Source organism: Argentina silus (assembly GCF_951799395.1).
Source record: "Argentina silus genome assembly, chromosome: 5".
Lineage (NCBI taxonomy): Eukaryota > Metazoa > Chordata > Actinopteri > Argentiniformes > Argentinidae > Argentina > Argentina silus.
In genome coordinates this window covers 9762021-9784520 of record NC_139659.1, presented here as the reverse complement: position 1 = coordinate 9784520, position 22500 = coordinate 9762021, and the positions used below count along the sequence as shown (strand labels likewise).

At 47.1% G+C, this 22500-nt stretch overlaps 1 protein-coding gene across 1 annotated transcript in view; it reads right to left on the bottom strand.

Annotated features, from left to right (window-relative positions):
- Window positions 1-21284, bottom strand: part of dab2ipb (DAB2 interacting protein b) — an 89309-nt gene extending 68025 nt beyond the window's left edge. The window contains exons 1-2 of the mRNA XM_083670733.1: window positions 21066-21284; window positions 6230-6336 (exon numbers count right to left, since the gene is read on the bottom strand). Of these exons, the coding sequence (XP_083526859.1) occupies window positions 6230-6336; window positions 21066-21189 (231 nt within the window). The 5' untranslated portion in view covers window positions 21190-21284. The remainder of the gene's footprint in view (window positions 1-6229; window positions 6337-21065) is intronic.
- Between the last annotated feature and the right edge of the window lie 1216 nt (window positions 21285-22500).

Sequence of the window (22500 nt, the reverse complement as noted above, 5' to 3'; positions counted from 1 at the left end):
TGACCCCCGCGGCCAGCACAAGATGAAGAGAGAGGAGGGCGGACATTTTGTGTTGGGTTTAACACAGTGACACCTTCCCTTATTACACCTCCAGTGACCCCTCCCCCGCCTCCACGTGAACTTCAGTACATTCATTCTCTGTCTAGTAGTTTATCAATTATTAAACATGTTGAAAGACCTACTCTAAGATTATATTCATAAAGTATAAAACCGTCCAATAATAATCAATATGAATAAGGCACATATAGCCTAATGTCAAATATGATCTAATTATAATATAGAGCAGAAAAGGGTCTTTAATTAAGTTCTAAAATGATCACATTGACTCAAATGACGTAAGCTTTAAGCGCCTTTCTGATAACAAAAGCATAAAATCCTTCCGCATGCAGTAGAACATAAAACATGTTCCGACTCAGGCAATAAATTCTATCTAATATCACAATACACTGACTTCAACTTGATGTTCCAACATGAATTATGACACATGCTGGGTACTCATGGTCTGGCCAGCCTGTGGCTCTCATTATCACAACAGTAATGCAGAGTGGAACATGATAAGGCTATTACAGCCAGAGACTACTTTACCATCACACGTTAACACACCGTGAATTTCAATAGCCTCATTAATTAGTCCGCATCGCTAAGACTGACAACTAATTAGGCCTCTGTGTGTAACGTCTCGTCCTGTTTCTTAGTTTATGTTTGTCTTTGTTTCATGTTATTCATTTGTTGTTTCCTGTTTATTTTTGTGTTACTCACCTTGTCTCTCGTTTCAGACACTTCACCACCTGACCTTGTGTGTTTCCCGCCTGTGTCATCCCGCCTGTCTACCCCGCTCTGATAGGCTTCACCTGTTCCTCATCATCCTTCCCTGTGCATTTAGTCTGTGTGTTCCCCTGTCTCTGTGCCAGTTCGTCTTTGTACCTTCGTGTCATACGTCCAAGCATTTCCTAGTGATAAGTATTCCTGGTTTTTGATCTCCGAGTGTGCTTTGACTTTGCCTTTTTGCCTACCCCCTTCCTGGATTATCTGCCTACCCATTGACTACCTACCTGTGTACCAAACCTTTCTGAAAGTAAAGACTATTCTATTGGATTTAAGTGTGATTGAGTACTTGGATTGAGTACTCCTGCCATTACAGTACTATGGACTCAGACGACTCAAGAGGCAAGAGGCAGGTTTCTAATTACACCATCGAGTTCCCTGGTAGCATACAGCGGCTGGAACTCCTCCGCCATGGTTGACGCTTTTCTTCATGGTCTTTCCGACCCCATCAAGGACCAGTTGGCACTTCTAAAGCTTCCCCCTGACCTGGATTCCCTTTTCGCTTTGGCCATAAGGATAGATAATCGTCTCCAGGAGAGAGAGAGAGAGAGGTTCAGGACTGCTGACCGCCCATCCTGAGAGGGCCGTCGACTCTTCTTCGTGGCATTATCCCCAACGGCCATTCCTGGCCCCCTACGGTTTCGGAGGAGCCCATGCAGGTGGGGAAAACCAGGCTCACTGCCGTGGAGCGCCAGCGTTGAATACAGGAGGGCAGATGCATCTACCATGCTCAGCTGGGTCATTTCATTGTCATTGTGTCCTGTAAGACAAGGTTCTCAGTGAGGAAGAGGGCGCTGGCGAGCCGAACAGTTTTTTCTGCTAACAGAGAGTTTTATGGATTGGAGGTTTGCTAAAAGACTTGGTCTTGACGTTGTTCCTCTGCTCAAGCCATTAGAGGCCAATGCTCTTGATGGTCACCTATTATGCAGAGTCACTCACCGCACTCAACCTCTTCAACTTATCATCGCCAATAACCACACAGAATTCTTTTCAACTCCCCTTCACATCCCCTCATCCGAGGTTATCCCTGGCTCTCTAAGCATAACCCTCACATAAACTGGTCCACTGGGGAGGTTACGGTTGGGGCGAGGGATGCTCACTCTCCTACCTTCCATCAGTTCCTGCTCCGGTGTCTCCTTGACCTCTGGACTCTGCATCTCCTGTTACTCTGGAGCCTCCAGCACCTCCTAGGTCTCCTGTCTCCTCACGCCTTCTGGTTTCATTGGACTCCGACTTCCCGGATCTTTCCAGTATTCCCTCCTGTTACTTCAACCTCAAGGAGGTATTCAATAAGACCCAAGCTACCTATCTGCCTCCTCATTGGTCCTACGACTGCTCTATAGACTTGCTCCCAGGAACTATTTCTTGTCAGCTCCTGAGAGGGATGCTATGAAGAAGTACATTGACTCTGCCCTTGCTGCCGGTATAATTTGCCCATCCTCTTCTCCTGCTGGGGCTGGCTTCTTCTTTATCGACAAGAACGATAAGACACTTCGCCCACGCATCAACTACCAAGGCCTGAATGATATCACCATTAAGAACAGGTACCCCCTCCCTCTTATCTCAACTTTTGCAAGGCGCTAAGATCTTTACTAAGCTTGATCTTACAAATGCTTATCATTTGGTAAGGATAAGGGAGGGGGACGAGTGGAAAACGGCCTTCAACGATCCTAGTGGTGACTGCGAGTATCTCGTAATGCCTTTTGATCTCACCAATGCTCCAGCTGTGTTCCAGGCTCTGGTGAATGACGTTCTCCGAGACATGTTGAATCGGTTTGTCTTTGTCTGCCTGGATGATATATTCATCTTCTCCCCTGACGAGAAGACTCATGTCCAGCACGTCCATCAAGTGCTTCAGCGCCTCCTCGATAACCAGCTCTTCATTAAGGCAGTGAAGTGTGAGTTCCATGCGTCCACCGTTGCTTTCCTTGGACTCATCATCTCGGAGGATAACATTCAAATGGATCCTGCCAAGGTTAGTGTGGTTGCTGAGTGGCCCACACCGAACCTGTACCGAACCTTTCTGAAAGTAAAGACTATTCTATTGGATTTAAGTTTTTGTCTCCGAGTCCTGCATTTGAGTCCTTTGCCTGAGTACTCCTACCATTACACTGTGTGAGTGTGATGGTATGATCTGCTCTTGCCCCCTCAAGAGTTGGTTCAGTCCAGCAGGGTATGCCAGTCACACACTAATACACAATATTGAAAGGGTATTTTTGTATGTCTATTTGGCATACTGTATCCGTGTGTGTGTGTGTGTGTGTGTGTGTGTGTAGGTGTAGGAGTCAGATAAGGAGAGAGGATGTGGGAGAGACAGAGAGAACAAGAGAGAAAGAGAAGGGCAGACTCAGAGAGCACAGAAGAAGGTGAGTGAGTTTGTGTGTGCGAGCGACAGACCATGCTCCTGTTCACTCTGTCCCAGTTCATTGCATCAGTTTGATCAGGACAGCCCAATTCCCTTTCCACTGGTGTTTCATTTGTTTTGTTTTGTTGTGTTCAGGCAATCAGAGCAGACAACCACCACATTGTGAGACCATTCCTGGTGCGAGCACCATCCAGGGACCCCTAATGGAGCCAGATAGAATCTGTCCCCTGACAATCAACAGGGTTCTCCCTCCCTGATGCAGTAATATGTAGGTCCTACTGTACCTCTCCAATTAGACCCCTGAGGACAATCTGAGAGAGGGGGAGGAGGAGGAGGAGGAGGTGGGGAGAGAGAGGACAGGAGAAATTGAAGTCTTAATTCAGAATCAATTCACCAAGGTGGTGCAATCAGCCAAGTGGCCTTGCCACTGTGTGCTGATGTGCCAGGACTAGGAGAGGAGTTAGACTGAGTTGGCATGACTAAAGAATAAACTAATGGCAAAGTGTTGCTCCACTTACAGGCTATACCAATGTCTACTACTGTAGCCTTCATCGGTTGTTTGAGGATGAGAGAAGACATTTTATTGTGTGTGTGTGTGTGTGTGTGTGTGTGTGTGTGTGTGTGTGTGTGTGTGTGTGTGTGTGTGTGTGTCCAGGACACAGTCCAGGATAAGTGTGTGAGAGAGAGCCATTTTGACAGATTTAGCTCAAAGCCTAGGAGGGGTACTTTAGATGCCAGTGTGAGTCTTTTCACTGGGAGGGGGGAGAGAGAGAGCTGGCCTGGGCTGTCATTTCTACGACTGGGCATGATGAAGGGAAGGACGAGAGGGATGTCTGTCTGTCTCTATGTCCACTCCATTCATATGCCCATCAGTCTGTCCATCTGTCAATCCATCTTTTCTTTTCAATCTCTCTGAGGTTTTTTGTGCTAATATAAGTTCCTCTCAGAGCTGGAACCAGACTGAGGTTTGAGAATGAGATTTTGAGAATGAGATTTAGAGCAAATACACAGGAGAGAGTGAGAGAGACCTATTCAATCATTCATTGAGAAGGCACTGACCTTTATAGGGGGATACTTCCAATCAGGGTAAAACATGCTCTGATCCTGGTGTTTAAAAGGGTGCGGAGGCACAGTTGATCTCTCTCACACTTGGTTCACTAAGCCTCTGAATTGAACATTCCATTCAAAGTGCAAAACCGCAGAGGGTAGTACCTGTACTGGCCAGCAGATGGCAGTGCGAGGGCAACTGGGTGGTGCTACTGTAATACTGATGTCTAACCTGTGCTGATTCTGGCGTCTCTGTGGATTCTCTGTGCTTCTACCCATTAGGCCATAGCAGGGACGTAAGTGGTCATGTGATTCTCCACTGAAGCTCATGACTTCATCTGATCACTTTTCTTTTCTTCTCTCCTCTCTTCTCCTTAATTTTCTCGTTCTCTCTTCTCCCATGAGACTGCTTTACTGACAGTGAATCAATACTAAGTCTTCTCTTTGTCTGAGTCTCTGCGTCTCACTCGAACTCTCCCTTCTTCTGTGCTGTCTGTATCTGCCCTTCTCTTTCTCTCTTGTCTCTCTCTCCCATAGACTCCTACACACACACACACACACACACACACAGACACACACACAGACACACACACATACTCAGCACGCACAGACACACAATTACACACGCACACACACAAATACACATGCATACACGCACTCACACTTACACTCACACTCACCCACACACAGTGTAGCCACAGCATGCGTAATACATTGCCACAACATTTCCTCTCTATGCATACACAAAGACTTCTTCATTCATTAATCTGCAGTAGCTTTATGTGTCTGCTGGTTAATGTTCCACTGCTCTTAAACCTGGTGAAAAACAGTTGCTCAGTTCATAAAACACACTCCATTCGAACTCTATGGGAGGTCTAGTAGTGTCGCCCCATTGGCATTAATATGCTTTTATTTGCCTTCCAGTACACAGCACAAGTGTTTGAGGCACAGCAATTATTTTTATAGGTACAGTGAGCCAGCAGTGAAAACTTGGATTGGAGGGGATTGTGGAGGACAAGAGAGAAAAGGGGGAGGGAGAAATTGGATGCCTTATCAATCCTAGCATGAGTGGGGGGCGGCTATCATTTGGTCTCAAAGGGTTAATCTGGGTTTGAACCAATCAAATGACTTGACAGCGGAGAGGAAAGAATTGATTGATTGACAGTAAGTGTACGTGGATACATGATACCTTGTGTAATGACTGTTTCACATCACCTTGAGGTCTTAATCTCCTCTCTCATAACGTATTGATGGGAATGTGCTCTGCTAATTGCTAATTAGCGATAAATTGATGACTCACAGCAGATGTCTTCACGTTATTAATTGGCAGTTTATATCTGTTGAATTAAACATGGTGAAAACAGCTCAGTCTAAAGTGGAGAGGAGTGGCACTAGTGTGATGGTCCACTGTTGCTCATTGTCAGATATGCTGTGAATAAAGAGAACCTGAGTCGTAAAAGAGGAAATGAGGCACATTGTGTTGATTTTCTTAAAAGCCTTGAAACTGTTAGTCCACAGTACATCAAAGGCTCCATTTCTAAATGGGACTTCTACAGTAAATGAGTTTCAGACTGGCATCAGGCCATCTGGAGACCAGACCAGTGTAATACACATTGATCTTCATCTAACAGACTACTTTACTTTCTCTGTCTGTCTGTCTGTCTCTCTCTCTCTTTCTCTCTGTCTGTCTGTCTGTCTGTCTGTCTGTCTCTCTCTTTCTCTCTGTCTGTCTGTCTGTCTGTCTGTCTCTCTCTTTCTCTCTGTCTGTCTGTCTGTCTGTCTGTCTGTCTGTCTCTCTCTCTCTTTCTCTCTCTCTGTCTGTCTGTCTTTCTCTCTCTCTCTTTCTCTCTGTCTGTCTGTCTCTCTCTCTCTCTCTTTCTCTCTGTCTGTCTTTTTCTCTCTCTGCCGCATACACACGCACGCACGCACGCACGCACGCACGCACGCACGCACGCACGCACAAACATCTACTTTGGTACACATGGCACTCACAGTGACTCTGAAAGGTGTGGCAGCGGCTGCTGGTTCCATGGTTGGCGTGGTCTTGTCAGGGGCGCTGCCCGGCATGCTGCGTCTGCGTCCTGCACGAGGAGGCGACTCTGGAGAGAGAGGAGCAGGGAGGGGGGGACAGAGAGGAGCAGTCAGGAACAACACTGAAGACCACAGGGCATGGTCAAGACATGAGAAAAGCCTGAAGCCTGTATTTGTTACAACGTAGGAGGTGGCAAAATCGAAAGTGTAAAAAAGATTGACTGGTTCAAGCTACAAGTCCTCACAGATTGATAACTTCAGATAATGAGGTGTGTACAGTAGATGCTCCCACAGCCCAGGGAAAGCCTGAACCCGATCTCTGCTCCACTCCGGGTTTTCTCATGCTCCTCAACAGAATACTCAGATGCAATCTTATTCCCCCATTCCCATTAAATGTGTGTCTACATTCTTTTCTATTCATACCAGAACAGTTGGAAAAAAAAAAAAAAATCTGTAAAACAGATAGTTTTCATCTGGTTTAGAGTTATATCATGTGATTTCCTGATATCTCTCGAATCGCAATCAAAGACATGAGCTGGGAGAAGACCCTGTGTGACTACAGATCAGAACATGCCCAGTGGGAATGCGGGAGATGCTCAGAGTATGTGATAGCAGATGCATAGATAGACTTCCTCAGAGAATGGTACAGCACTGATAGTGACCATGCTAATGGCTAGCCATGGTTTAGAGACCATTTTGATACCATGTTTGATACCATTCCTCATTCCATTTCATGCATTACATTCCTGTGCTCCTCCTGTACAGCACTACTGGGTTGCCATGGTTTTAGATAATGACCTAAAACAAGACCTACAGGTACTGGTGGATTCTGTAGGAATGCTTAAAATGATTCACATAACTATAATTATATGGCACTGACATGACACTTGCAAGACTTGTTTTGACAGTGGACATGAATATGTGTGAGAACTGCATGTCAGATCAGGTGTTGTATCATTATGATTGGATGATCTATTATTATCTTGCCCATTTGCAGTACATGCTGATTGTCTGTACCTACAGTATGAATGACCTCACACCCTCCCACATGCCATCCTTCAGTAACTGTTATTGGATTAAGTTCAGATGAAAGATTCACTTAGACACAGGAGAAACCAATGAAGTTAAACCTCAAGGTGGGTGTGTAGTCTTAATTAGGGTGTAACTGCAAATCCTTCCTCACCAATACATAAGCCAGTCACAACAGGCAGACGTGAGCATGCACAGACGCGCACACACACACACACACACACACACACACATACACACACACACACACACACACACACACACACGCACACATACATCAAAGCTCTGCGTAAGAGCCAAAGCTCTGCTAAATTAGCTGTCTCCTGTCAGCTGAATCAGTACACAGAGTCATTGAATAAAGACAAGCACTGACTGAAGGAAAACACACATCCGGCTGGGCCCGGTTCAGCTGGCACCGTGCCCCACTGCTTCACTAAATAACAACCAGCAGTCCAACACAACACTCTGATATATCAACGCAACCCTGACATTCTGACCACCTCTAAATGGAGGACCCCAGATTTAGCCAGCATGGCTACAGCATGTGAGATGACTTCAGACTGGGCTGACAAGGTGATGACAAGCTGACAATGCCAGTCCTCAACCTAAGGCTAGCAGGGCTCAGAGCTGGAGGGGTGGTAGCCACTAGCCACTGGTAGCCATACTAGACACACAGTGACAGATATCTCGCCTATATGACCAAGCCATTCCTCTATAACACACACCCTGACCGCCTCCTGACCACCTCCTGACCACTGACCTCTGTGAGGTCACACTAACAGGTTAGTGTTGATCCCTGTCCGTTTCGCTGAGGTCACCTGAAGAGTTTTTCTCCATGGTGATCTTGTTAGCCTCTCATGGGAGAAATACTGAACGAGCGTTAAACTTACGTCCAATAAACGTCTGTTTTCAATAATAGCCGGGCCACTAATGACATTAAAGCCAATAAGCAGCTGTCCGTAATAAACACTGGCTCTACATGAATTGTTTACCGGTATGTATTCTCTGTTGATAGGAGCAGATAATTAAAGTGACACATTTGGTTCTGAGGGACTGACATTACCAGTATTTCAACAGTCTGAGAGATGACATTATTGGCAGTCTTGTATGTAAACAATAATAAATTACCATCTATCAAAGATGAATCTGGGTTTGACTGATCTATTGTGGGCTAATAATGTTGATGGATATTTGTTCTCAGTAGGCTATGACATATTCAGCTCTGTCATATCACGGGTTTGAGCAGCAGTTTAGTAACAGCGGTGGGGTAACAGAATAACCGCCAGTCGCCAATAATAGTGAAGGCTAATAAACACTACTAAAATAAGTTTTACAGTATTTATTCCTACAATGAAAAACAGCCACACAGACACAGACACACGTACACAGGCACACACACACATACACAGCCAAACACACACAGCCAAACACACACACACACACACACACACACACACACACACACACACACACACACACACACACACACACACACACACTGGCCATACACACATTGCCACACACACACACACATAGCCACACACACACACACACACACACACACACACACACACACACACACACACACACACATACACACACACACACACACACACACACACACACACACACACACACACACACACACACACACACACACACACACACACAATCGAACACTAGAACGTCTGCTCTCAAAACGTCTGCTCTGCTGCTGCCATAGCAACAGGGGAATTAAATCTCCTTAAATCCAGAGATCATTGAGGAAGTATGAATGGTTGATTAGATTAACTGAGCAATGACAGAACTTCCATTTCTGCTGCCATGAGTCTCATCTGTACCTCTGTTTAATGTAGCGAGTTCACCTCTTGTACAGTCTGCCCTAATGACACACATGTGGCTGTTCAACACTATCTAACCTGTAGCCAACGCCGCCCCACCAGGATAGGCTAGGGTCTACAGCTGGCCTGTGCACACACACACACACACACACACACGCACGCACGCACGCACGCACGCACGCACGCACGCACGCACGCACGCACGCACGCACGCACGCACACACACACACACACACACACACACACACTCCTCATTTAATGGTTAGCTAATTAGTGTGTAAAATCGCACTGTGTGCTGCTGCACATGTTCCCGCCATCTGGGCATACACACTGACTACAGACGAGGACAAACACAAGGCTGTTCTGCACATGAAACAAGTTTTACAATCTCCCTTAACAGTCCCATGGTTCTCTAATGCTTTGTTATCAGACATAAACCCCAAGCTACAGTAGCTACATAGTGTCCTGTAGCAGAGCATATCATATACTAATTAACCCCCTACAATGCCCCATATGAATACGATACATTCTTCTGATCTCATCTGTGTTCTCTTCTGAACACAAGATCCACCTCAGGTTTCTGATTCACTTCAATTCCACCTCCTAAAGCTAGCTATCCAGTTCTGGACACACTGCTGTGTAACTGTGTGTATGTGGCAGACAATGCTGTTCATCTGTCAGTTTGAGGTCAGTTCAAGGGCAAACACCCAACAGATGTCTTCTGAAAGGTGTGCTTCTATCGCCCAGTCTGACCATTGTCTGAGAGAGTTAACACCATCTGAACTTGTCTCGCCCTCCTCCTCCTCCTCTGCATCTACCATCCCTTCATCCTCCTCTCAACCTCAACACCCTCTAATCTTCATACTACCTCTCCACCAAATCCCCCTCTTTCCTCTCAGTGTCTCCACCAACTGCCCTCTCCTGTTTTACTGTTGGAGTATGCCCATTACCTGGCCTCTCTTCCCTCAAACCTCCTACCCCTCCATGGATGTGTGCGAGCCGGTTTCTACCTCCAGCAGCCTCCCCTGATAGATTCATAACTAGATCCATCTCGCCTCCTCACAGTTAGTTAATGGGAGCAGGAGTCAGAGAGTGCCAGTATCTGGGGTGCTCTAGGTCTGTATGGCCCAGATGGCATTGTCAGAGGCTGTGTGTGTGTGTGTGTGTGTGTGTGTGTGTGTGTGTGTGTGTGTGTGTGTTCAGCAGGTCTTTAGCAGGTAACAGTGTTTAGCAGGTCTTTGAGTGGCCAGTTATTGGTCCTCTATAGAGGAGGCCAGTGGCTGGCAGGGCCCGATAAGAGCAGAAGCCTGAGAGTATCGGGACCTCAAACACCCTGCCTGCCTGACAGACACAGGACACCAATGACCGATAAGCTGCATGCAGAGACTTTGATTAAACACTGTACAGATGAACTGTGTGTGTGTGTGTGTGTGTGTGTGTGTGTGTGTGTGTGTGTGTGTGTGTGTGTGTGTGTGTGTGTGTGAGTGTGTGTGAGTGTGTGTGTGTGTGTGTTTTGTCTAGGTGTGTACAGATTTCATATCTCTAGGAGTCTATTCGTTCCCCGTTTGTTCTCCCACACTGCACTATGAGCAGATGTAGTGCCCATTTATCCCCCTCCCCTCTCTTTGCCCTCCCGCCCTCCCGCCCTCCATCTCTCTCCCTCCTTCATTTCTGTCTGAGTCACAACTATATTACAAGTGTCTCTAGCCAATCTTCTTAGTCCCCAACAGCAGCTCCCATTCCCAGCTACCTTTCTCCCCGACCACCAAGGACAATTTTCTCACTGAGCCGTTCCCATGGCAACGCGAGCAGCCTGTCACCAGCAACCCCCCATTCTGACAGCAAATTCTAAAAACTCTCTGTTGCTAGCCTAGCTAACGCCACACCACATCGGAGCTGATCAAAACACCTGAGCTCCCATTGGCTTCCGAAAGCTGACAACTGTGAGAGAGTCTGGAGGTGTGAATATAACACACATATAACTCTCAAAATAGACCTCACCAGGGTAATGATATTACAGACCAAAAACATGTTTTGCAGTGTATTCTGTTTTTTTATGCCATGTGAAGCCAGGCAAGGCAATTTTCCACATTGCTTGGACAAGAAAGAAGACTATTCTATTCTGGGCTAATGTGAACATAGACTAATGCAATCTTTCGTTGAGCCCTGAAGCTTATAAGACACCTCAGCGACCACGTCCTTCAGCCTGTGTCTATTATGTCTGAGGACTTCCTGCTGACACCAAAGAGACCTGTAGTTGATGATCTGCCCTCCCCTGGTAGGAGTAGGGTGGGTGGGTGTCTCTCCTCTCTGGGTTCAGATGATGACACATTAACCTCCATTAGTGTGGGTTAGACAGCACGCTTCCTCTGCTCATCCGGAGCAGAGCAGAACAGGCCCCACACTCCCACCAGGGACCAGGAACACTGCCCTCCCTCTAGCCGAGGACATTCCAGGGAGAGGCAGGAGCTGGGACACTGCCTAGTGGGGGCATGTAGGCCTACTGCACTGTACCTCATTCTCTCTCAGAGAGCCTCTTCTGCCCTGACCACCTGCCCAGCTCTGCAGTCACCCTGCCTCCTACAGCACTTTGGCCTCAGATGCCATAAAGCCAATACTGGTATCAGTCAATCTTCGGAAAACACAGAAAGTCAGGTTCAAACTAAGGCGGGCAACACAAAAACATCGGAATACATACAGAATGAACTGATTGTATTTCCAATGGATTCCGATGTGTTATTGTGTGGGTTGGTGTGTGCTACTTTACATGTTTTTTTGTGCATGAGGTGCAAAAACCACAGTGTCCATGAGGTAATGCGTCACACACACTGAGATAAGAAAGAGACACTTGATAGCATCTGAGTTAATCATACATGGAAAAGAAGAACAGTCGGGATGTGTTTTGCATTCTGAGTCAGTGAGTGTGTGTGTGTGTTTGTGTGTGTGTGTGTGTGTGTGTGTGTGTGTGTGTGTGTGTGTGTGTGTGTGTGTGTGTGCGCGCGTTTGCATGTGTGAGCGTGTGTGTATGTACTCAATAAAGAAACGAGATAATAAAATGGAAGGTGAATTTGCAGTCAGCGACCTCCGTTTCATGGCTTTGCATCATGTGACGTCCTCTACCTCTCCCATCACTAAATGAGCTGGCTGTGTTAAGTGGCTCGATGATGCTTCCACAATGAGAGGGAATTTACATAAGTAGTTCTCAATGGTACTGCACCTCTAATCTCCCGGCACATGAGCAGAGATTGCGTCTTTTCTTTACAAGAGCTCAGACAGGAGCCCGTGCTGCGTCATTAGTCTGTTGGAGAGAATTAGCATGATGCTACGCTACAGTCGCTAAATGTCCAGCCCTGCATGACTGAATGTTTGCTTTTTTGTTTGGGAAAAACCCACACAAACACGCTACTGTAGATATTATGGCTAGTCGAGACATTGCTCTCTGTTTTGCTCAAAAACAGAACAAATGTCTCCACTTACTGCAGGCTCCCTGTGTGAAAAAGAGCAGCCCTATCTGATCAATCTCTGTGTTGGAGCTACGGCATCATCCCAGACCTCTGGGCCCCCCTGAGAGGTGTGTGGGGGGGGGGATATTACCTGTCAATCTGTTGCCGGGACGACCTGCCAGATGATTGACGGGTGCCCTGTGGCTGTCACTCAGCGTGTGGTCGAGACAGAGGTAATAGATTGGATTTATGCAGCAGGGGTTGTCGGGTAAACTGCCACATAAAACAGCGACATGATAAACAACCAGTAGGGGTTGTATGTATATGAGGGAGAGAGAGAGATAGAGAGGGAGTGAGGAAGAGAGATAGAGAGAGAGAGGAGAGGGAGAGAGAGAGAGAGAGAGAGAGAGAGAGAGAGAGAGAGTAATAGAAAGAAAGAAAGCAAGAAAGAAAAAGAGAGAAAGAGATTTTGTGATTGACTGAGTCTACAGTATATCCCTAGTCTGTGGCAGTGCAGATGAGAGAGTAATACGTGAGGACTGAGAGGCCCCACTTTTATCCTCTGTTCTACAAACTGAGCCCATCTGACTAACAGCTTTCTGGGTTCTTTTCATCCTGACATGGCACAGGCCAACAACAACAACAGTACAGCCTGCTAGCCAGCTGCTCAACAACACCACACCACACCACACCACACCACAACACAACACAACACAACACAACACAACACAACACAACACAACAAACCACACCACACCACACCACACCACACCACACCACACCACACCACACCACACCACACCACACCACACCACACCACACCACACCAACACACACCACACCAGAACACACCACACACTCCACTTTCTTCTATGTAGCACTTAATGCACTTTCTCTCCATTTGGAAATCCTGTGTCTGCGGGTTGTGTACTGATATAATCACCCTATGAGCTAACCCTGACCTGTCAGAGCACAGCGAATGAACAAAGAGGTTTGATTATGCCTCTGACATTGTGTCAACGATAGCTTGAGTCTTTACGCCCCTCTTTGAGAAGTTCTCCATCTTCCCTGAGGAAGAAAAAAAACATTCTGAAGGAAAGCTCGGCTACAACAGTTCTGCTATTATGACAGGAGAGGGAGGAGAGCTGCAGTTTAATAAACACACACACACATACACACACACACACACACACACACACACACACACACGCATGCACGCGCACACACACACACACACACACACACACACACACACACACACACACACACACACACACACACATACACATACACATACACACACTGGTGGGAGAGAGCGAGAGAGGCTAGCCAGTGATATGTGAACTGAAAATCACAGGCTGTCAGACAGCTCACATTCTGTTTACTCTGCTCTATCTGTCTGGAGGGAAATCTTCTACTCTTCTCCCCTTCAAAAATTGCTCTGTTTTTTTTTCTCTGTCTCAACTTCAAGACAACTAACACTTGTCTTGACTGGTTGACATTGCGGCAAAGACCTCTCTTCGACGGAATATGAATTCTGTTTCATGTCAATCAAAGAGCACTCTGCTTATTATTTCACTTATTTATGTACTTCCTCACTGAGAATCATGATTATGGTGTGAACGCCATGTGTTGGATTGTTCAAAGTAAAAGGCCAAAAGTAGTACTTACAAAAGCAACAAACACCATACAGGTTACATACATGACTGAAGGTGTGTGTGTGTGTGTGTGTGTGTGTGTGTGTGTGTGTTGGACAAAGTCTAAATAAGGCCCTTGGTGCCTTAACACTGAGCTGTGAGGACCAGCCTGGACTTTTGACCCCCGACAGATATTTACCCAGAGCGGGTCATAAAAAGGTGGTAGAGTGTCTCAGAGGAGTATTTCTGAGCTGAGAGAGAGAGAGAGAGAGTCATTTCTCTCTCTCTCCAAACACCATAACCACCAGCAGAGACACATGGTGAGTTAACCTGCAGCAGACCCTGTAGCTGCCATCTCCTCACAAAGCTTCCATCTGTGACAGGCTGAGTAGTCTTCACAACTGATAGACATCGCTGTAATGGAGGACCACACAATTCTACCCTTAATTAACTCAAGAAAAATACACAGGCAAAGGAGAGATCACACATTGAATCTGACACACATGGAATACTGTACCAGTATACTGTACTGATGCCAGACAGACACACACACACACACACACACACAGACATACAGACAGACAGACAGACAGACAGACAGACAGACACACACAAACACACACACACACACACACACACACACACACACACACACACACACACACACACACACACACACACACACACACACACCATGCCCACAGGCCAGCTGTGGGCGTTAACAGAGAATAACATATAAGATCTGTATTCATTGTCTGTGCCTTAGTAGAGAGTCTGTGAGATGTTTGGACTGCAGATTAGGGTAATGGATCGTTCTCAATTCAGTTTGGTAGGAGACACAATCGGTCACAAAACACTGTCCTCTCTGACAGGAAACTAAACACCAAACCTTGACCAGGAGAAGTACTGCAGGCTGTAGATGTGGTGTTGTTTTCCACAGCCAGTAAAGCCTGATACAAACACACTCCCTCTATTCTATTTCCTGACAGAGCTGGGGGGAGAGGAGGAGAGAGAGTGAGAGAGAGAGAGGGGGGGGGGGGGGGTAAGAGGGCCTGTTTCTTGTTTAGGTTGGCTCCAGAGGCCCTTTGTCTGCAGTGTGTTGTGGTAGGGAGGCAGGAGGAAGGCAGGGAGGCAGGAGGAGGAAGTGGGTGTTTTTGCAGAAGGCGACAGACACAGTCCCAGCATTCCTGTAAGTGCTGACTGAGACCCCACGAACCTCTCAAGCCTCAGAAACTGACAAAGAACACACACAACCTTACAGAACTGTGTGTGTGTGTGTGTGTGTGTGTGTGTGTGTGTGTGTGTGTGTGTGTGTGTGTGTGTGTGTGTGTGTGTGCCGTGCCGTGCTTGCGTGCGTGAGTGTATGTGCACTAGGCTGGTGTGTTGACAGTGGGGTCTTAGAGAGAATGATGGGTATAATCAGTGTATGTGCAAGAGCTCCCATTCCCCAGACCTTCCAGGCCACTCTCTGGTCTCAGGTAATCTGTGGCTAAATCTCTGGGATTAGGAGGGATTAGCCAGCACCTGTCTCCCCCTTATTAGAGTCTTTTTTGGGGGACTGAGAAGTGCTTCGTCATCTGGCCCCTCTCCCTCCCTCTCTCCCTCCCTCCCTCCCTCCCTCCCTCCCTCCCTCCCTCCGTGTCCTGGGTGGTGTGGGGAGCCGCTACCAGGTCACAGACAACACAGCCTGCCTGGGCTAGAGTTCTAATCCTGGGTTAAACATCATGATCTGCCTGTTTCACTGGCTCTCTACCTCTTGCTCATTGCTTTTCTCTTTGTCTCTCACTATCTCTCTGTCCTCCTCTGTCTTTGCCCTCTTTCGATGTTAGCTATCGATCTTTCTTCATCTGACTTCATATTCTACCTGGTTGATTGAAGACATCACAACAACAACGACAATCTGCCGTCTCTTACCTCTCTATGAAATGCTCTCTTCCTCTGTGTTTCTTGTATGGGTCTCATGCCCTCTCCTCTCCTTGTAAGGCCCTGTCAGCAGACACTGACCACAGATATGGACAGACACTGACCACAGATATGGACAGACACTGACCACAGATATGGACAGACAGTGAGCACATCTGTGTTTGGTGGAATCAGACTGTTGTCTGTTTAGGTCAAAACCTGCCCATAATGTCTCATTTCCTAAATCTGAAATCAGAAACATGAATCCATAAACAGTCTCATGTGTTCAGAGACTCCCTCAGGGACAGTAGTTTAAATTAGCCACAGTCCCTCTCTGTCTCTCTCTCTCTTTCTCTCTCTCTCTCTCTCTCTCTCTCTCTCTCTCTCTCTCTCTCTCTCTCTGTCTGTGTCTGTGTCTTTTCCTCTCATGATCTCTCTTGGTAACACAACAACCACACACACAACACCCCCCCCCCCCCCCCACACACACACACACCTAGAGTACAGGAGTCAGAGTCAGACAGAGTTCAAGTTTCCTGTGTTTTGGTGTAAATGTGAGCCACAAAAAACTGGAAACTGAGTCATCACTTGGCTCCATGTTGGTGAAGCCATGTCCCCTGGCCTGTTTCATATCCTCACTTCCCACTACTGTGGTACAGCATGACACACATGGAGAGGGAAGCTACGCTACGCTAGGCTACGCTACTCTCTGCCAGAAACACCCTCCCTGTTTGAGAACAAATTCATCTGACACACCAAGACTGGCAGGAAGCTGCCACGTGAGTATCAGAAAGCTCTGTTGTTTCAATCTGAAGATAAGGTTTCACCGTGGGTCTTGTCCGCTGTTGTTCTGGTTACTCTGTGTCAGTGTGTTGGTGTGATTGTGACACCATGCAGGGTGAGTGATGTGTACTGTACAGCTGACTGTCATGCTGTAACAACCACATCAGATCTACATCTGGTGCCCAACCGGGAGAAAGAAAGAGAGAAGAAAAAGCATACTCTATAGAATCCCACAATACATTTCAAAAGAAGAGAGCGAGCTATGGGCTCACTGTTCAAAAAGAGTGTATATACTCTGTCTAGCCCAGACAGCAGCTGTATGTGTGTGTGTGTGTGTGTGTGTGTGTGTGTGTGTGTGTGTGTGTGTGTGTGTGTGTGTGTGTGTGTGTGCGTGTGTGTGTGTCTGCGACAGTCTACAAAGTCAGCAGCTGGTGGTGTAGTGATGTAATGAGTTTTCACAAGTGAAAATAAAGGGAGACAGAGAGAGGGGTAGAAAGGGAGAAGAAGATTGAGAGATAGAAAGAGTGAAAGAGAGAGAAACTCCAGGGAACAACCCATGGCTACCCCTCCCCCCCCCCCCCCCCCCCACACACACACACACATCCCTTTCAGTACAACACAACATAGCACTGTAGAGGTTAAGCTCAGGGAGGCGAAGAACAGCCAAGAGCAGAACAGCAGTAAAAACAGCATCAAAGGAGGCCGAGTGCAATACAGAGACTTAGTCAAGGCCCGATAGTGCTCTTAGATTGTTTTCTCGCTATGAACTCCCGCATTACTGTTGAAGAGGTATCATACATTATCCCTGCTTCTGTAGGGCTCCTAGGAGGACATAACTTTAGAGCCACTTTAGTTATGTACAAGATAGTTATGTTTCTTATACAAGAAAAAGTTCTTCATGGAAAAAGTCAGGTGCTTACGAGAGCTATTTTCCATGTGATAGAGTTGCAGAGTGTGTTTGCAAAAGGATCTGTCCACAGGGGCACACAGAACTATGACGCCTCTCAGACACAAAAGGCCTTCTCAGAGAAACATGCTCACAAGGCAGTTTAGATCACCTCAAAGAGCTCTGACGTTGCAACAACTACTGATGTCAGCTTAAAAGGCAACTTATAAAAAGGACATACTGTAAAGTAAAAAAAAAAAAAAAAAAAAAAAAGTGTGTGTGTCTGTGTTTGCGTGCGTGTGTGTTTTTGCGTGTGTATGTATGTGTGTATGTCTGTGTGTTTGTGTGTGCGTGCGTGCGTGCCTGCATGTGTGTGTGCGTGCATGTGTGTGTGTGTGTGCCTGCGTGTCTAGCTACAGTGTGATAATGACACTTTATGATTGGTGCACAGGTGAGGTAAGGGAAGTAAAAGCGCCAGAGGCTTTGCATATTTAAACCACCTACAGTACTGGAGGGAAATGTTAGACACAGAGATAAGACTGGCAGTGATAGGCGAGCTTTTCCACTGAGCGACAGAGACACACAATAACACATGACCTCATGCCAACTGTCTCCGTTTCAGAGACAGAATGTACGTCAGGAGAGGCCACCGCTACTTCCCTGAGATAACACACATTTGCTGGCTGACAGGCACATGTGCGTGGATGCTTCAGAAAAAACACGCCCGCACAAGACAGACACACACACTCACACACACACACACACACACACACACACACACACACACACACACACACAGAAACACACACACACACACACACACAGAAACACACACACACACACACACACACACACACACACACACACACACACACACACACACACACACACACACACACACCCACGCAGCATTTCTCATGGAATTAAACAATATCTCAGTGGCACTGACCCAAACGACAACCCAAACCAAAACAAAGAAAGAACAACACAGTTGCTGACCCAGAAATAATAGCAGAGTAGGGGTCCAGAGAGTGTTCCCTAGGACCACCACCCTATGGGACAGAACACAGTTTGGGTGATTAGTGACTCAGTTAAACCTCTCTTCACTATTCACTTGTCTCCCCTCTTCTATTTTCTCCTTTCTATTCACTTCCCCTATTCTCTCCACAAACACACAACACAAAGACCAACTTCTCACTAATGAGACTCATACACACGATGGCTCTGTTTGAATAGGAGACACACATACACACGCACACACGCACACACACATGTGCACGCGCACACGCACACACACACAGACAGATGATGAGAGAATTATATTTCTCAAATATATTGTAAATCTGATAACTGACCAGGCAAGTGTGGACACAGGACACAGTACCATTAAACATGACACATTCTGCTTTCATCCAGTATCACAAAGCAGTCCAGTGAAGGGCAGCCTGTCTCAGTGTGTGTGTGTGTGTGTCAAAGGAGTACAGAGTTCAGCGCCTGTCTGCTTTTCTTGCTCTTCTGGTTCTGCGGCTGTGTCATGAAGATCAAGGTGGGACTGTAGACTGGGACCGTGTGTGTGTGTGTGTGTGTGGGTGTGTGTGTGTGTGTGTGTGTGTGTGTGCGTGTGTGCGTGCGTGTGTGTGTGTGTGTGTGTGGGTGTCTGACCCTTTTGTGTGGGAGAGTGTGCTGACATTGGCAAACAGATCAAGGTGGGATGTGTGTGTGTGTGTGTGTGTGTGCGAGTGTGTTTGTGTGTGTCCAGGAGAGGATGACAGAGAGGAAACATCAAAGCCACCCTGTCATCAGCCACCCTGTCTCTCAGTGAGACAGGAGAATAAAGAGGTGCCACAGCCTGCTAGCTACCTCTGCCTCTAATCATCTCCTTGTAGCTTCAGGGTCTTCACAATGAGGAAAGTATATCAGGGTATATCTGCTAAATGAATATGTCCATTCACCCAGTCACACAACACAGAGGACAGGATCCGGAGCTCAGATTAATCAGCTGCATCTAATGGAGCCATATCCCAGCTGTAATCTGATTATACTGGATGAGCTTTGCAGCTGGAGCATGAGCAGTCAGGTCCTTGCGTGCCACCTGTCTGTTTGTTGGTCTGGCTGTTGGTCTGGCTGTTTATCTGTGTGTGTGTGTGTATGTGTGTGTGTGTGTGTGTGTGTGTGTGTGTGTGTGTGTGTGTGTGTGTGTGTGCCTGTCTGCCTGCCTGCCTGCCTTCCTGTAATCTGTCTGTCTGCCTGCCTGTCTGTCCCCTCAGGTTAGGCTAGAACCCAACCCAACCACCCCTCTGAGTAAACACAACCTAACTGATTCTACCCACAACCCCCCCCCCCCCCCCCCCAGCCACATCCACAGCAAACAACACATCTACAACAGCCAGTAGCCTTTAGGAGAGTGGGTTTACATATTCCTCCATCCCTACTACTTGAGCCACAATCACAACACCCTCAAGGAAAAACCTACTTGAGACACAACACTTTCAGGAGCAAATCCTTCAGAACAGCCATCCAGACCAAACAATGTCTAGAGTACAGCACATAGTTAAGTGCCAGACACAGTCAGACGTCAGCTATTGCTGCGGCACAGGAGAAACAAGAGCACACAGACAAGCTGTAAACAGAGGAACAAAGATAATAATCTGCTTTTAATAACTTCCCGACGTAACAATAGCAGTATGGACACTTCTCAGAGACAACACCTCATAGAGGGACCGGCTGGTTGGTTGGCTGGTTGGTTGGTTGACACACAATTGTCATTCAGTTGTCATACAGAGGTTGATATGTGGTACAGAGACAGAGAGATAGAGAGAGAGAGAGAGAGAGAGAGAGAGAGACAGAGAGAGAGAGAGAGACTTAAGAGTATCATCATAGTGTGAATACTAACACTGAGTGGTTAGTTCTCAGACACACATGGAGTCTACTAGGGAAAGTGGTTGAGGTAATCACAGGGAGAGAGGAGAGAGACAGAGGTTAGGTCCTAGTGGTCTAACACAGAGAGAACAGGCAGAGACAGAGACTGACGCAGTCATAATGGTCTGCAGTGGTCTGTGTTATGAGTTGTCATATATAGAGAGTGTAGGGTACAGGGGAGGCTGGTGGAGGTAGAAATTGGAGGATGGGCTCATTGTAATGCATGGAACGGAATGAGGAATGGTTTCAAACACATTCCGTTACATGCGTTACAATCAGGCCTTTCTCTGGTCTTTCTGCCTCCACCAGCCTCCCCTGGCAGAGAATGACCTAGTGGTCTGTGGTGGTCTGTGTTACCCCTGCTGGTTGCTGGTCTGGTGCGGCTGCGGGACCTGCTGCGTTGCCGCTGGAGACGGGTCCTGCCCAGGAACCTGTAGTAATACGACGGCCTCCCGGACACTTTCCTGGTCAGACCCGCCATGGTCCCTCTAGAACCAGGACCAAGACTGATCCTCCAATCCCAAACACACTCCACTCTGTAGGGCAAAGGACTGATCCTGAGATCCTAAACACACTCCTCTCAATGCCTTCTGGGTGTCCTCTTCCCAGAACAAATCCAACTTTTTTTTCCTAAATACACTCCACTCACTTTTAACTGTACTTGAGGTCCAAAAAGTTTAGCACTCTGAAGTTTCAGCCCACAGTGTTCCGGAGTGCTGCGGTGGTGTGTGTGTATCCTGAATCACAGGAAAGCTGTTCCCGTTCCCATAGCCAGGAGCGACTGGGAGAGGAATTCTACACAGCGTCCACTCTCCACCTCTCTCAGTAAGTCATTAAGTCAGCCAGCCAGGGAAAGCCTCTCGTTACAATGTGAGATACACTTACAAAGGACTGAGAGAGTGTGTGTGTGTGTGTGTGTGTGTGTGTGTATGTGTGGGTGTGTGTGTGTATGTGTGTGTGTGTGTGTGTGCATGTTTGCATGCGCGCGCATGGCGAGAGTTGGTATGCCATTGAGTTGAAAGAGAACAACAGAAGAAAAGTTTGTGCTCTAGGGAAAACTCGGTATGGAGCAGCAGCTGGATGGAACGGAGTGGAAATGGAGCAGAAAGGCGGCTATCACATTGTGAAGCCTTTCTATCTGTCTTCGTTTCCCTTCCCTTCCCCTCAATTCATCAATTTGCTCTCTCTGCCTCTCTCTTTCTCTTTCCTTCCATGAAAAATAATCTAAACCAAATGATACTGTCAATATAACATGATGATTTGTCGTGCTCAGTGCTTTCTGCTTTCCTGCTATTTATGATGAAGTGAAGCCTAACCAGGTAACTACTTAGTCACAGTATCAGCCCCAGTTCTGTGGTGACAGTGTGATTCCACACCACTGGAAATGACTCCTGCTCCAGTCCTCAGCTAAATTCTAGCCCAGCTTTTAGCAGTGTCTCTTTAATGGAGCCCATGCTTGCTCTCCTCCAGGCATGGCACTGACAACCAATGAGAGACAGCCTTCGGCATGTCAAAGAGCCAATTGGAGAGAGCTCCAGAGGTGTGGGTCAGGCAGCTGGACTATAGACCGAAGACAGATGGACACAATGAGAGAGAGAGACAAAAACCCCAGAGAACCGCATACACACACACACACACACACACACACACACACACACACACACACACACACACACACACACACACACACACACACACACTGTACACACACACACACACACACACACACACACACACACACACACACACACACACACACACACACACACATCCATGTGTACACAACCGTACA